Source organism: Bubalus kerabau, chromosome 15 (assembly GCF_029407905.1).
Source record: "Bubalus kerabau isolate K-KA32 ecotype Philippines breed swamp buffalo chromosome 15, PCC_UOA_SB_1v2, whole genome shotgun sequence".
NCBI classification, from domain to species: domain Eukaryota; kingdom Metazoa; phylum Chordata; class Mammalia; order Artiodactyla; family Bovidae; genus Bubalus; species Bubalus kerabau.
In genome coordinates, this window is record NC_073638.1 from 84,173,952 (window position 1) to 84,191,466 (window position 17,515).

Here is a 17,515-nt window from a genome sequence, read left to right on the forward strand (position 1 = left end):
ATGTCTGACTCTTTGGGACCCATGGACTGCAGCCTGCCAGGCTCCACCATCCATGGAATTCTCCAGACAAGAATACTGGAGTGGATAACCATTCCCTTCTCCATGGGATCTTCCCAAATTGGGGTTTGAACCCAGGTCTCCTGCATTGCAGACAGATTCTTTACCATCTGAGCCACCAAGCAAGCCCCAATGAGCATAAACTTCCTGTTAAAATATAATAAAGTTTGAGAGATCTAATACCCAGTGAGGTGATTCTATTCACACTATTGTATCATTTGCTTCAAAGTTTCTAAAGGAGCACATCATAACTGTTGTTGTTTTGTTGTTGTTGAGTCATTAAGTCATGTCTGACTCTTTTGTGACCCCATGGACTGTATGTAGCCTGTCAGACTCCTCCGTCCATGTGTTTCTCTAGGCAGGAGTACTGGAGTGGGTTGCCATTTCCTTCTCCAGGGGATCTTCCAGACCCAGATATTGAACCTGCAACTCTTGCACTGGCAGACAGATTCTTTACCACTGAGCCACCAAGAGAGCTCACAGCTTAAATGATCTCACCTCAGTAAAGAATTGGTATATATGTGAGATGATGGAGTTTTTAGTTAATACTACTAAGATAACCATTTTGCAATATTCCATAGGAACCTGGAATGCCAGGTCCATGAATCAAGGCAAATTGGAAGTGGTCAAACAAGAGATGGCAAGAGTGAATGTAGACATTCTAGGAATCAGCAAACTAAAATGGACTGGAATGGGTGAATTTAACTCAGATGACCATTATATCTACTACTGCAGGCAGGAATCCCTCAGAAGAAATGGAGTAGCCATCATGGTCAACAAAAGAGTCCGAAATGCAGTACTTGGATGCAATCTCAAAAACGACAGAATAATCTCTGTTCATTTCCAAGGCAAACCATTCAATATCATAGTAGTCCAAGTCTATACCCCAACCGGTAACGCTGAAGAAGCTGATGTTGAACGGTTCTATGAAGACCTACAAGACCTTTTAAAACACTCAAAAAAGATGTCCTTTTCACTATGGGGGACTGGAATGCAAAAGTAGGAAGTCAAGAAACACCTGGAGTAACAGGCAAATTTGGCCTTGGAATATGGAATGAAGCAGGGCAAAGACTAACAGAGTTTTGCCAAGAAAATGCACTGGTCATAGCAAACACCCTCTTCCAACAACACAAGAGAAGACTCTACACATGGACATCACCAGATGGTCAACACTGAAATCAGATTGATTATATTCTTTGCAGCTAAAGACGGAGAAGCTCTATACAGTCAACCAAAACAAGACCAGGAGCTGACTGTGGCTCAGACCATGAACTCCTTATTGCCAAATTCACACTGAAATTGAAGAAAGTAGGGAAAACCACTAGACCATTCAGGTATGACCTAAATCAAATCCCTTATGATTATACAGTGGAAGTGAGAAATAGATTTAAGGGCCTAGATCTGATAGATAGAGTGCCTGATGAACTATGGAATGAGTTTCATGACATTGTACAGGAGACAGGGATCAAGACAATCCCCATGGAAAAGAAATGCAAAAAAGCAAAATGGCTGTCTGGGGAGGCCTTACAAATAGCTGTGAAAAGAAGAGAAGTGAAAATCAAAGGAGAAAAGGAAAGATATAAGCATTTGAATGCAGAGTTCCAAAGAATAGCAAGAAGAGATAAGAAAGACTTCCTCAGTGATCAATGCAAAGAAATAGAGGAAAACAACAGAATGGGAAAGACTAGAGATCTCTTCAAGAAAATCAGAGATACCAAAGGAACATTTCATGCAAAGATGGGCTTGATAAAGGACAGAAATGGTATGGACCTAACAGAAGCAGAAGATATTAAGAAGAGATGGCAAGAATACATAGAAGAACTGTACAAAAAAGATCTTCACGACCCAGATAATCGCGATGGTGTGATCACTCATCTAGAGCCAGACATCCTGGAATGTGAAGTCAAGTGGGCCTTAGAAAGCATCACTACAAACAAAGCTAGTGGACGTGATGGAATTCCAGTTGAGTTATTTCAAATCCTGAAAGATGATGCTGTGAAAGTGCTGCACTCAATATGCCAACAAATTTGGAAAACTCAGTAGTGGCCACAGGACTGGAAAAGGTCAGTTTTCATTCCAATCCCAAAGAAAGGCAATGCCAAAGAATGCTCAAACTACTGCACAATTGCACTCATCTCACATGCTAGTAAAGTAATGCTCAAAATTCTCCAAGCCAGGCTTCAGCAATATGTGAACCATGAACTTCCTGATGTTCAAGCTGGTTTTAGAAAACGCAGAGGAACCAGAGATCAAATTGCCAACATCTTCTGGATCATGGAAAAAACAAGAGAGTTCCAGAAAGACATCTATTTCTGCTTTATTGACTATGCCAAAGCATTTGACTGTGTGGATCACAGTAAACTGTGGAAAATTCTGAAAGAGATGGGAATACCAGACCACCTGACCTGCCTCTTGAGAAATTTGTATGCAGGTCAGGAAGCAACAGTTAGAACTGGCCATGGAACAACAGACTGGTTCCAAATAGGAAAAGGAGTACGTCAAGGCTGTATATTATAACCCTGCTTATTTAACTTCTATGCAGAGTACATCATGAGAAACGCTGGACTGGAAGAAAAAGAGGCTGGAATCAAGATTGCCGGGAGAAATATCAATAACCTCAGATATGCAGATGACACCACTCTTATGACAGAAAGTGAAGAGGAACTCAAAAGCCTCTTGATGAAAGTGAAAGTGGAGAGTGAAAAAGTTGGCTTAAAGCTCAACATCCAGAAAACGAAGATCATGGCATCTGGTCCCATCACTTCATGGGAAATAGATGGGGACACAGTGGAAACAGTGTCAGACTTTATTTTGGGGGGCTCCAAAATCACTACAGATGGTGACTGCAGCCATGAAATTCAAAGACGCTTACTCCTTGGAAGGAAAGTTATGACCAACCTAGACAGCATATTCAAAAGCAGAGACATTACTTTGCCAACAAATGTCCATCTAGTCAAGGCTTTGGTTTTTCCTGTGGTCATGTATGGATATGAGAGTTGAACTGTGAAGAAGGCTGAGTGCCAAAAAATTGATGCTTTTGAACTCTGGTGTTGGAGAAGACTCTTGAGAGTCCCTTGGACTGCAAGGAGATCCAACCAGTCCATCCTAAAGGAGATCAGTCCTGGGTGTTCGTTGGAAGGACTGATGCTAAAGCTGAAGCTCCAATACTTTGGCCACCTCATGCGAAGAGTTGACTCATTGGAAAAGACTCTGATGCTGGGAGGGATTGGGGGCAGGTGGAGAAGGGGACGACAGAGGATGAGATGGCTGGATGGCATCACGGACTCGATGGATGTGAATCTGAGTGAACTCCGGGAGTTGGTGATGAACAGGGAGGCCTGGCGTGCTGCGAGTCATGGGGTCTCGAAGAGTCGGACACGACTGAGCGACTGATCTGAACTGAAGCATTTTGCAGTGTATAAATGTGTCAATCAACACCTTGTATGTGCCTTAAACTTACACAACTCATGTGTCTGTTTGTTGTTGTTTTGTTCAGTTGCTCAGTCGTGTCCGACTCTTTGCAGCCCCATGGACTGCAGCATACCATGCTTCCCTGTCTTTCATGATCTCCTGGAGTTTCCTCAAGCTCATGTCCATTGAGTCTGTGATGCTATCCAACTATCGCATCCTCTGTTGTTCCCTTCTCCTCCTGCTTTCAACCTTTCCCAGCATCAGTGTCTTTTCCAATGAGTCAGCTCTTCACATAAGGTGTCCACAGTATCCTCTGCTAGCATCTTCTCCTTTGCCTTCAATCTTTCCCATCAGGGTCTTTTCCAGTGAGTCAGCTCTTTGCATCAGGTGGCCAAAGTATTAGAGCTTCAGCTTCAGCATCAGTCCTTCCAACGAATATTCACGGTTCATTTCCTCTAGGATTAACCGGTTTGACCTCCTTGCTGTCCAAGGGACTCTCAAGAGTCTTCTCCAACACCACAGTTTGAAGATATCAATTCTTTATATCTCAAAAAATGTGGGGAAAAATACCCATCTCAAACACACAACTTGTATCCGGCAGTTTTTATCTTTGTAGATTAATATACTAAATGTACATATATCATATGTAGTTAATATACTAAAACAAAATAAAAAAGCAGGTAAATCCAAACCCATCAGCATTCTGTAAACAAAGTATGTTCTATATGAGATGAAACCATTTAATACATTGAATTAATCCTAAATTACTATAATTGTGACGGACAGCTTTACTAAGGTACGTATCTTGCTGTATGGAAATGAGAGATTCCACGTGAGTAATTTTGGAAAAAAAGAAAATTGTGTGTTCCCCAAACACTATCTAAGTCATGTTTGTCTCCCTGAGGAGACTCATGAGACTATAACCATTCTGAGTAGACTCAGAAACTGGACTACTAGCCAAGGATTTGCAATCCAGTTCACTTTTCCTAGTTTTTTGGCAATATAATTAAAACTCGCTTGTCTATGGTGTCCTCTGAGCCTTGCACCCCAGCAAAATTGCACCTTTAAGTCTCTTGGGAACAGCAGCTGGCATGGATTGTGGATAAAGCCCTGGGTTTCATCTACTGTATTATGTGTTTCTTGGTGACTTTTTAATAAATCCCATTGAAAATTCATCACCAACACCACAATCAGGCACTTGACTTCCCCTTTCTTGTCCAGTAATAGTCCCTTTTCCATTCTTATATGAGGATATAGGCTGAGGGATTTATGGGTAAGACACAGTGAAAGGACCTTGAAGATGTGATTCTTTTTTTTTTTTTTCAGATGTGATTCTTTGAAACTGCCCTTTCTCTCCTGAAAGTGGAGAAAGATGTTTAGTTTCCAAAGAGCTTTGCCTTCAGAAACAAAATTTTCAAGAACTAATATCACCATGTTTTGATCTGCATTCAACCCAATGGCATACAATTCACACTTGGAGTTTCAGGATCAAAGGAATTAGGTAAAGACATTCAACTTCTAGCTACGATTAAGGTCATGCATAGTGAAACTGAGATGTTGCTATTGGTTTTGTAAAAATAGTTTGACTTTAATGTTTCTCAGTTATATTAAATGTTTCAGTACCAACACGGTCTTCTCAGTGACAGAGATGACAAAGGCGGGTCTTAACCGTTGGGAAGAGGGATGTTGTGCTAAGCGGAGTGGGGAAATGGGGTCCATTCTTTGTGATCTTCAGAACTCCTTTCTACCTACAGTTTATCTTCAGACAGATTTTATCAAACACTTCTGTTATACAAAATTAGACTAAGTATGATTAAAGGGCTTTTAAAAAGATATTTTTTGTTTGTTTGTTTCTTCCCATCCTATTTCCATCTCTACCTTCCCTTCAACCAGATATAAACTCATAATATACTCCATATGAGAACTAAGAATAACATTAATACTTACTAAGTGATCAGTGTAAAATTAAATACTTTTAATATTTCTTCACTTATAGTAAGCTCAAAAAATAGTAGTTTTTTTATGGCAATAGAAATGAGAGCAGGGATTACCTCTTGGGTAAAATCAGGGGGGTGGCTGAAACAGTGCACCAGGAAACACTCTTGTGCAATGAAAATATTTACTATTTTGACTGTAATGACTATCTGGACCTATATTCTTGTCAAAACTCATTAAAATCTGAGCATTATGTTCTATATAAATTTTACCTTAATTGAAGAACCAGGAGGTCTTCCCTCACCATGAGTTGCAGTCACTGATTAAAACTGTAAAGGTTCTTTTAAAAGAAATTTTAAAAACCATTAAAAACTATTTTGGCCTTTAAAAAAGTAGCTTTTATTTCTGCTGGAAATTAAGACATCACTTATCACATGTCCTATTCCACCAAATTTTGCTTCTTCTCTTTTCATAACACATTTCACATTTCATCATGTGTTACATTCATCAATTTATACAACTCATTTATTTCATTAGGCTGTAAGCCTGATGAAATGGTTCAATTTATCTATATGCATTTGAAGATTGCAATAAATGGTCACTTGCTGAGTATAAGAAGGAACAAATAATAATTATAAGATCTCTTAAGAATGGTTAATGTTGTTATTCAGTGGCTCAGTCGTGACTGACACTTTGCAACCCCATGGACTGCAGCACACCAGGCGCCTATGTTCTCCACTATCTCGCGGAGTTTGCTCAAATTCCTGTCCGTTAAGTCAACCATGTTCTCTAACCATCTCATCCTCTGCTGCCACCTTCTCCTTTGCCTTCAATCTTTCCCACCATCAGGGTCTTTTCCAGTGAGTCGGCTCTTTGCATCAGGTGGCCAAAGTATTAGAGCTTCAGCTTCAGCATCAGTCCTTCAAATGAATATTCACAGTTGATTTCCTTTAGGATTGACTGATTTGATCTCCTTGCAGTCCAAGGGACTCTCAAGAGTCTTCTCCAGCACCACAATTTGAAAGCATCAATTCTTCGACACTCAGCCTTCTTTGCAGTCAACTTTCACATCATACATGACTACTGGAATAACCATAGCTTTGACTATATGGACTTCGATGTCTCTGCTGTTACACACATTGTCTTAGTTTGTCATAGTTTTCCTTCCTAGGAGCAACAGTCTTTTGTAAATAAAAACTGGGCATTAATCTAATGATACTGGTGTCTCTCCCTGCTGTGATCCTTCCACTCTTAATCTTTGATCCACAGAAGGAAAGAGGCAGAGGATAGCATGCCTGATATAGTCTGGACCACCTCTCACAAGTGGGCCATTATTTTTAATGGCCCAGACTCAAACAAAGCTCACATTGGTTATACAAGATGAATATGTTCTAGAGCTTTGCTGTACAAGACCATGATCACAGTTAATAACACTGTATTGTGCACTTGAAATTTTTCTTAAGAGGGTAGGTCTTATGCTTGAATTTTTATGAAAATTTTAAAAATTATGATATCATTTCAGATTTGGATTTACACACTATTTCAATGTTTTCTGATACCAAATTTTAAATATTTTTACAGAATTATTAAACAAATTATCCCATAGTATAAAGTAATCACAATGACAAGTTACCACCACAAAATTATGGGGTGCGATTTTAAGAAATTCAGCATAAAACATCCAAGGCAAAGGAAACTGGCTCATGCACAGCAACACTGTAATCAGAAACAGATGATATCTTTTTTCAGCAAATCAACAGAATATTGCTAATAAAAATATTAAACTTGTAGACTACAAGTCCACAAAGACTGGGGCCATGTCTTACTTATCTTCAGCAACACAGGTATGGTTTGAATATAAGAAATACTTCAGACAACTCCTGACATCAATAAATTTGTGAGAAATTACAAATAATAATATTTTAAAAACAAATAAAATAGGCTGTATATATAAATGTCACTAACTCAACACAAACTTTTATTCTTTCCAAAATAGTTTTATAGGAAAAGAATTATTGAATGATTTTTCAGGTGATGATTTCGTTGCACCACCATACTGATGATAATATTAAAAACCTGGACAATTCAATAATTCAACACATTGCAAACACTGCAGCCAGATGAAGAACACCTGAATTACATTGATAGTGTGTAAGAGGAAAACAAAATTAGTAGCTGAGCACTTTTATGGGAAATAGCGTCTAATAGAACAGAGGAAAAGAGGATGAGTCCATGGAGCTGGGAAACGGCACCAGGGTGAAAGAATTTATTTTCCTCGGCCTGACCCAGAATCAAGAACTGAGCCTGGTCTTATTTCTCTTCCTCCTTTTGGTGTACGTCACCACTCTGCTGGGAAACCTCCTCATCATGGTCACGGTGACCTGGGACTCTCGCCTTCACACCCCCATGTACTTTTTGCTCCGGAATTTATCTGTTGCTGACATCTGCTTTTCCTCCATCACAGCCCCCAAGGTCCTGGCGGACCTTCTGGTCCAGAGAAAGGCCATCTCCTTCAATGGCTGCTTCACCCAGATGTTTTTCTTCCATCTTATTGGAGGGGTGGATGTAGCTTCTTTGTCGCTGATGGCCTTTGACCGCTACGTGGCCATCACTAAGCCCCTGCACTACGTGACCGTCATGAGTCGGGGGCGGTGCATTGGGTTGATAGTGGCCTCCTGGGCGGGGGGCTTCATCCACTCCATCGTGCAGATCTCCCTGTTGCTCCCCCTCCCCTTCTGTGGACCCAACGTCCTGGACACTTTTTACTGCGACGTCCCCCAGGTCCTCACACTCGCCTGTACGGACACTGCTATCCTTGAGCTCCTGATGATTTCCAACAGCGGACTGCTCACCACCCTGTGGTTCGTCTTCCTCCTTGTATCGTACATGGTCATATTATTACTAATAAGGTCCCACTCTGGGGAGGGCAGGGGGAAAGCCATCTCCACCTGCACCGCCCACATCACGGTGGTCACCCTGCACTTCGTGCCCTGCATCTACGTCTACGCCCGGCCCTTCTCCACCCTCCCCACTGATAAGGCCGTCTCTGTGACCTTCACTGTCATCTCCCCTCTGCTGAACCCCCTGATCTACACCCTGAGGAACCAGGAGATGAAGGCAGCCATGCGGAGACTGAGGGGAAGACTCGGGCCTTCTGACAAGGAATAGAAAATCTCCCAACTCCTCAGTACCAAAGAGCCCTTCTATTATTTTCCTCATAGATTCTTATTCATATACTCAAATACATTGTCCAAGAACCCAGTGCCTTTACTAAGTAATCCTTTCTTTTCCTATTTAAGTCAATAGGTTACTGATAGCTCAAGCTTCTGGTCAGAAAAGTACTCAGACATCTTGATGGGCTAGATCACTGACGCTCTTCTATACACTACCTACATTTCATTTTGTAATATTTATACCCATGGCTTCAAATTTTGAAAATGTTGCTTATAAAATTAAATATTTGACTTCCCATGTGGTCCAGTGGTTAAGGGTCTACCTGCCAAAGCAGCGGACATGGGTTCCACCTCTGGTTCAGGAAGATTTCCACACGCCTCAGAGCAGCTAAGGCCTTGGAGCACGACTACTGAAGCGTGCGTGCCTAGAGCCTCTGCCCCCAGAAAGAGACGCCACCACAAGGAGAAGCCTGTTCACCGCAGCTGGAGCCACCTCCACTAGAAGCAGCTACAGAAAGCCTGTACACAGCATGAAAGCCCAGTGCAGCCGAGAACCAATCAATTAATTAAATCAGATTTCTTTTAAAGCTAAAAAAAATGTTAAATTAAATATATTTATTAAATGACTGCTAAATATGTTTTGTTTTCTTGAACAATATATGCAACATTCAGTTCAGTTCAGTTAAGTCACTCAGTCATGTCCAACTCTTTGTGAGCCCATGCGCTGCAGCACGCCAGGCCTCCCTGTCCATCACCAACTTCCAGAGTTTATTCAAACTCCTGTCCATCGAGTCAGTGATGCCATCCAACCATCTCATCCTCTGTCATCCCCTTCTCATCCCACCCTCATTCTTTCCCAGCATCATTAGATATGCCTCATTAGATTTATATTATATGTGTGTGTATCAAACTTCCTATCAGCATTAGTTGATATAAATAATAATAATTTAAACAGATTTCATGCATCAAAGAAGAAACAAAAGGAAAACTGCTAGCAAATGTATATGGATTTGCAGTGCAACTTTTAAAGATGATTAATCAAGGTCTATTCAGACATTACTTTTACATTTCTGCTCATTTTACAGAAAAGGAAAGTAAGCTCTCACTCTCTCATTCTCTCTCTCTCTGCTGTGAACTTCTCATGGAGAGAGGTTATACTTTACTTCCTTGCACAGCAACAAAAACATACTACCACTTCAACAAAAACTTATTGAATTAATGCGAGAATTCTGATTGAACACTGTCTTTTTTTAATTTATTTATTTTAATTGAAGACTAATTACAATATTGTAGTGGTTTCATACAATTGACAATTCATACATTGACATGAATCCACCATGGGTGTACATGTGTTCCCCATCCTGAACCCCCCCTCACCTCCCTCCCCATCCCATCCCTCAGGGTCATCCCAGTGCACCAGCCCTGAGCACCCTGTCTCATGCATCAGCCTGGACTGGTGATCTATTTCACATATGATAATGTACATGATTCAATGCTATTTTCTCAAATTATCCCACCCTCGCCTTCTCCCACTGAGTCCAAAAGTCTGTTCTTTACATCTGTGTCTCTTTTGCTGTCTCGCATATAGGTCATCGTTATTATCTTTCTAAATTCCACATATATGCATTAGTATACTGTATTGGTGTTTTTCTTTCTTACTTACTTCACTCTGTATAATAGGCTCCAGCTTCATCCACCTCATTAGAACTGACTCAAATGCATTCTTCTTAAGCTGAGTACTACTCCATTGTGTATATGTACCACAGCTTTCTTATCCATTCATCTGCTGTCGGACATTTGGGTTGCTTCCATGTCCTGGCTATTGTGAACAGTGCTGCAATGGACATTGGGGTACACAAGTCTCTTTCAATTCTGGTTTCCTTGGTGTGTATGCCCAGCAGTGGGATTGCTGGGTCATATGGCAGTTCTTTTTTTTTTTTTTCTCTCATTAAACTTTTTTTAATGGGTCTCAAATTCTGTGACAGATTTTTGGTCAAGTTGTTTTCATTAAAAAGTACTGATTTTAAAAACTAATAACTTAAACTGCCACACACAAAACATATGGTCCACAAAAACATTCTCCTTTCCTTCTGAAGGTTTTACGATGCATTGTTGCAGTTCTATTTCCAGTTTTTTAAGGAATCTCCACACCATTCTCCATAGTGGCTGTACTAGTTTGCATTCCCACCAACAGTGTAAGAGGGTTCCCTTTTCTCTGCACCCTCTCCAGTATTTATTGTTTGTAGACTGTTTGGGGTTTTTCTCCCTGGGACTTGGAAGCAACGAACCTGAAAGAAGAACACTTGGACAGTCTCTTGCAAGGACTGACAAGTTTATTTCTGCAATCAAGCTTTTTTATAGAAGCAGGAACAAAGAGCTTAAAGTATGTGGCCAGCAGAGCGCATACGGAGTTAACACATAATCAGTAGAAACATTTCAAGGACAGCGTGTTCTAAATGATTCATGGGCTTCTCCCACAACCCGCTCTCACAAGTAACATCCCTATTTATTATTAACTCTTGGCGCCGAGCATAACCAAAGGCAGGAGATGTCTTTCTGTCCGTAGTGCAAAGCCGCGTCCTTCTGGCCCTTCGCCATTTTCCCAAGGACTTTCTCCTTTTACGCCTATTTTGCACTACGCTTCCCAACATATACTCCTTTTGTTTTTAAATCAAGCACTGCGGGCGGCTAGTTGGACTCCATTGTGGGAGGCACGGAGTCTTGAGTAGAGGCTTCTGTATGCTATAATCAAGGACAAAAAGAGCAGAGTGATTAATATATATATGAAAATATTGCTTCCTGAAAGCCAAGCTCTAGGGTCTAGAGACGATAGGGTTTTGGTTAAAGTATCATAGAATTGAGTACTATAAAATTCCCTAGGTACCCTAACTTGAAAATTAGCAACTTGTTGTTTCAACAAATTGATGTCTCAACTTGAGTTACTTGTGAGATCCTGCAAATGCGCCTTAACCTTATTCCAAGGATATTCAGTGCTGTTATAGGGCATGTTAGTCAGACAAAAAGAAGTAAAATTCCAGTGACAGCGTATATGTGTTCAGAAAGTCAGTTGCTGCATTTGATCTCCTAAGTGGATAACCACAGTTTGTAACTCATTAATTCGTGTTTGTAATTGCTGATCTATTTGAGCTTGTCGAGTCCACAGATCATGAGAGTCTTTGTGCCAAGCAGTGATAAAATCATGATTTTGTATAGAATTATGTAAAGCCATACCAGACAAATTTCCTTCAGTCACAATGGAGATAAGGCTTATGATGCCTGCAATAATCCACCCAAGGATGCGCTTAGATCGCCTAAGCCTAGTTTTCAACAATACAGAAAGAAATACAGAATCAGTCCAAGGCTCAGTTAAGTTTACAGGAAGCCATAACTCAGATCTTTGTTTAACTAGTGCAATGCTAGCATTGTGATATGAAGTGGTGTGATTAAGGCAGGTATACAATGCACATGCAGTACAATTGACAATCTTGGCTGAAAAGTCAATATCAAAATGCCCTACAATAAACAAGTACGGAAGGTGAACACACGATTGAATATAGCCAGTACTATTGTATAGGAAGGTATAATTAGAAGGACGAAACACACCCACAGTCCCATAAACACTAGCAAAGTGCTCTAAGGCTGCTGGAATTTTCCAAATGTGCCATTGCTCCAGCCCCACAATGGGGATGACGATCCTGGGTCGTGGGGGTGATAAGCCCCCATTATACCAATTCAGCAATATGTCCTTATCAGTCCAGAAACTTGTCTTAGATTTATGAAAGCCTCCAATGCTTGATCTATTAAACCAGGAGCAGTTATGATGTTCCTCATACTCTTCAGTGTCTGCTCAGCCGGACGAGTCATGTTTTTTCACTTGAGCCCATGTCAGGTAAGGATTCAGACGATGGCATTTCCTCATTGGCTCCTCCAGGGTCATTAATGAGACCCTTCGCCTCAACTTCATCACTTCCCGAGGGAGTCTGGTCTTGGGGTCCTTCTCGGTAGCGGACATGGCGAAGGGGAACCCAGATTTCCTCTCCATCTGCAATGACAAGACCATAACCCTTGCCTAGGAATCGTAAGATTCCTGGCAGCCACTGATTAAATTGCTTATACCATATTGGTGTATTGATTTCTAATTTGCTGTTTTTGTCTTCTGTAAAATGTCTATCTGCACGAGTGTCAGAATTATTTTTTGTTAAGTTTAGTTAAAGATAATAGTAATTGAGGGTTCATGGGATAAGAAGTGCATCTCCTCTTCCATATTCCCCCTTTCTGTTTTAATAAATGAGTTTGAGGGTGCGGTGGGCTCTTTCAATAATGGCTTGACCTTGAGGATTATAGGGTATTCCTGTAATGTGTGTTATGTTCCATTTTGATAAAAATGAATGAAATGAATGTGAGGTGAATGCAGGTCCATTGTCTGTTTTCAAGACAGAAGGAATCCCCATAATGGATAAGGTGAGTAAGAGTGCAGAAATGGTGTGTTTGTTGGATTCTGAAGAGACAGGTACTTCCCAGACAAAGCCTGAAAATATATCAAGTGAGACAAAAAGCAAAGAAAACTTTCTTAAGGAGCAGTGCGTGAAATCAGATTGCTAAAGGGAATTAGGTGGTTGCCCCTGGGGATTAACTCCTGAAATCGTAGTTCGTAAGTGCAGAGGGGCGCAGACATCACAGGTTTTAATAATATGTCGTGTTTCCATGAGAGGAATATGGTATTTAGAGCGCAATCTGTTAGCATTGGTATGAAGATTAGCATGTTCGTCACTGGCAGATGTAAAAATGAGAGCTATGAGCCTGTCAACAGCATCATTTCCTGCAACTAGAGGGCCAGGTAAACCTGAATGAGCATGTATATGTGCAATAAAGGAAGGTTCCGTACATGAGCGAATTAAAGCTTGAGTCTGTGAAAAGAGAGTATATAATTCTTCATCTAGGTTGTATAAAAAGGTGGTAACAAAATTGGGAAAAAGGGAAGCAAGGCTTTTGGAATCAGTATATTCGTTGAAGGATAATGGTTGAAGAGACAAAAGAGCATATAAAGCATACAATTCAACTCTTTGTATTGAAGAATAGGTAGTGGGTAATTTCCCTTTGATATCAGGGCTGACAATCCCTGTTATGCCTTTCTTGTTGCCATCAATGAAATAGGTGGGTGTATTGATAATAGGCTGGGATGCAATGATATTAGTTACAATTAATTTAGTACATTGTAGAAAGTCCCATAATTTTCCTTTCGACAGATGAAATGAGATAACAGTCTGAAAATCACTTAATGCCATTTGCATGGTCAGGTTATACTGTAAGGCAATTTGCAATTCCTGTTTTGTCAAGGGAACGTGTATTGCATATGGATCAAATCCAGTCAAAGTTTGTACATGGCTTCTTCCTGACACAATTAAGTGCCCTATTTTCTCATTATATGATACAATTTTTTTAGACTCTTTAGTGTGTAAATATACCCATTCTATTGGGCTATGTTGAGCTATAATTGCAGTGGGCGAATGTTCAGTAGGGAATATATATAAAGAAACTGGTTGATCATAATCTAGCCGAGTTGAAAAAGATTGTTGGATGCGTTTCTCCACTAAGGCCAGTTCTGCTTTGGCCTCTTTTGTTAGTTGCCTAGGGCTATTAGGCTCTGGGGAATCCCTCTAAAATTTTAAATAGATTTTGTAAGGCCCAGGTGGGGGTGCCAACAGATGGCCTCAGCCAATTAATATCTCCTAGCAATTTTTGAAAATCATTCAGCGTGCGTAGAGATTGCACAGAAATTTGAGTTTTTGAGGTTTGATTTTAGATTCTTCTATAACATGCCCTAAATAATTAAAGGGTGCTTGCCATTGAATTTTATCTGGCGCAACAAGCAGGCCATGATTTTGAAGAGTAATAGTGACTTCATTATATAACTGTTGTAAACAGAGTTCAGATTCCATAGAGAGAAGTATATCATCCATATAATGAATTATAAATGCAGTAGGATACTTGTCTCTAATGGGTTGTAATAAAACAGATATGAGATATTGGCAAATGGTAGGGGAGTTCATCATTCCCTGAGGTAGCACCTTCCATTGGAATCTTTTAACAGGATGCCATGTGATTCATAGAAGGAACTGAAAAGGCAAAACGTTTTCTATCTTTAGGGTGCAAAGGTATAGTAAAAAAAGCAGTCTTGTAAGTCAATAATAACTACAGACCATCCTTTAGGTACCATAGAAGGGGAGGGCAATCCGGGTTGTAAGGGCCCCATAGGTGACATGGTATTATTAACATTTCTTAAATCTATCAACATTCACCATTTTCCTGACTTCTTTTTTATTACAAAAACAGGGGAATTCCACGGGGAAAATGAAGGTTCTATATGGGCTTTTTGTAATTGTTCATTAATTGCATAAGAGCTGCCAATTTTTCTTTAGTTAGGGGCCATTGAGGTGTCCATATTGGGGTATCAGATTCCCAATCGAGGGGCAGCGGTGTTAACTCAATGGCCCCCACTAAAAAGGTTCATTTAAAGAAATTGTGGCTTTTGTTTGTTCAAGAAAATCCCGTCCCCATAAATTGATAGGGATATTAGTAATATATGGTTTAAGATAAGCTACAATTTGATCAGGACCAAACACTTGTAAATAGGATGCATTGACAAAAGTTTGTGTGGCATCAGTTTCATCCATTCCTAATAGTCTAGAAGGAGCCATGATCTTACCCCAATCGAGGGGCCACTCTGCAGCTCTAATGATTGAAATGTCAGCTCCAGTATCTAACATGCCTGTGAAATTCTTTCCCCGTATGCATAAAATAAGCATGGGTTTCTGGTGTTCCTTTAATAAGGTGGATAGTGCAGCAGTAAGGCTGGTACTGCCAAAGCCTCCCTGTCGAACTTTATCAGATGCCTTCATTGGTTTAACATATGGCAAAAGTAATAATTGTGCAAAATGTTCCCCTTTTTGTAAGTATGCATTTCCCGTTTTCACAGCATTTACCATAACATGTATTTCCCCTTCATAATCTTCGTCCACAACACCCGTCAAAACCATTAAACCTCTCATTGCGCAGCTACTATGACCCAAAATCAGTCCCATCGTCCCGGGTGGAATCGGGCCATAATATCCAGTGGGCATTTTGTGGGGGGTGTATAATTCTATTAGTTCCCTATCATAAGGACTAGGTATATCAAAGCAAGCACTCTTGGATGTAGCTGCTTGTAGCATCATAACGCTAGGTCCTCCTTTTGTAGTGGGGCTAGAGGATGGCCCCTTTATCAGTTTCCCTGTTGTTTTTGCTGTGCACTGGGGTTCAAAGTGTTTCTATCCTTATCAAATTTAGAATGACATTCATTCAGCCAATGAAACCCCCTTTTACATCTTGCACATACTCCTGGGAGTCTCTTCCTATTAGAAGTAGTATTATTTTTCTGGCCTGTGTTGGCAGGCGACATTGTTTTTTCATATGGCCGGGCTTCCCACAGTTAAAACATTTGGTATTATCAGCCTTTTGTACATTAAAGGTTTGCAATGCTGCCAATTTTGCTCTATGGGACATAGACCTGATGTCCCTATATGCTTTCAAATATTCCATAAGAGAGCCAGTCTCTCGAATAGGTCTGAGCACGGATCGACATGCTTCATTAGCATTTTCAAAAGCAAGTTGTTTTAAAATAATATTTTGTAAAGTCACATCCTTAATAGATTTTTCAATTGCATCCTTTAATTTTCCTATAAATTGAGAATATTCCTCCTCATGTCCTTGAATAATCTTAACAAGTGAACCATCAGAGTTAGTGCTGTCAACCTTTGCTTATGCCCTGCAGGCAGTTTCTTTAATGAAGTGCAACATCTGAGGGGTGATATTAACTAATTGCGCAATCATATCGGCCATGGCTCTTCTTCCAGTCAGTATATCATAGGTTAAATTGGCAGGGTTACCATGAGATTGCTGGTCAATCATCAGCTGTCGGGCCTCATCACTAACCCACATTTGCCATTGCAGTAATTGTTGAGGATTTAAAACCATCTTTGCTACTTGAAAAAAATCATATGGCATCCAATGGTCAGCCCATCCTCTGAGAAATTCTATACAGTAAGTAGAAGTAGGTCCATACAGAGTACATGCTTTCTTAAAGCTAGACAACATGCCAAAATGTAGATTAGCCCAAGTATTTTGGTCTTGGGTAGGTTGATTAAATTGCATTGGGAAAGCAAAAGTGCAAGCAGGCATCTCCCGAGGAGGAGTGAAATGATTAGTATGAGCAAAGTTAGCAATTGCTGTTACAGGCGGAGCAGAAGGAAAAACCTCAGATTTGGGCTGTCCATTGAATGAAATGACTCCCATTCCAAGTGGCTTCAGTTTTGACATATCCTGTATATATATATATATGTCTCTAAGTTGTTTTTCTAAGGATTGTGTCTGATTGAGCATAACATTCTTATATTTCAAAGCACCTTGCATATCTTGTTCCTTAAGCTCATATTCATGTAAAGATCAAATAGTTTTTACTTCCAAATCAACGTTATGCCCTTCAATTTGTTCTCTGATAGCCCGTATGAGTGACCATGTAACCCTTGCCGATATGCTCGCAAAATATTATTCTTAACTCTTTTCCATACATCAAGATCAAGCGTCCCTTCCTCCGGGAACCATGGATTATGTTCCACTAGTATATGATAGCAGTCATTCAACTGATCTCTTGAAACATTAACACCGTTTTGTTTCAAAAAATCATGCATTATAGAAATGAAAGGAATTTTACTGCTATGTTGTCCATCCTGCTTACCTCTTTCTGCAGGGGCTCGTCTCTTTGTTCAAACTTTCTCTTAAGTCCCTGTTCCTGGCGCCACTTGTTGGGGTTTTTCTCCCCAGGACTTGGAAGCGACGAACCTGAAAGAAGGACACTTGGACAGTCTCTTGCAAGGACTGACAAGTTTATTTCTGCAGTCAAG

The 17,515-nt window shown here is 40.3% G+C and overlaps 1 protein-coding gene across 1 annotated transcript; it reads left to right on the plus strand.

Moving 5' to 3' along the window:
• Positions 1-7,635: 7,635 nt before the first annotated feature.
• Positions 7,636-8,571, plus strand: LOC129628627 (olfactory receptor 4D10-like). The gene has a single exon (XM_055548095.1). The coding sequence runs from the start codon at positions 7,636-7,638 to the stop codon at positions 8,569-8,571; it is 936 nt and encodes a 311-aa protein (XP_055404070.1).
• Positions 8,572-17,515: the final 8,944 nt, after the last annotated feature.

Bases quoted from the DNA above. Each gene is read 5' to 3' on its own strand.
- LOC129628627 (XM_055548095.1), top strand. From the start codon at position 7,636: ATGGAGCTGGGAAACGGCACCAGGGTGAAAGAATTTATTTTCCTCGGC.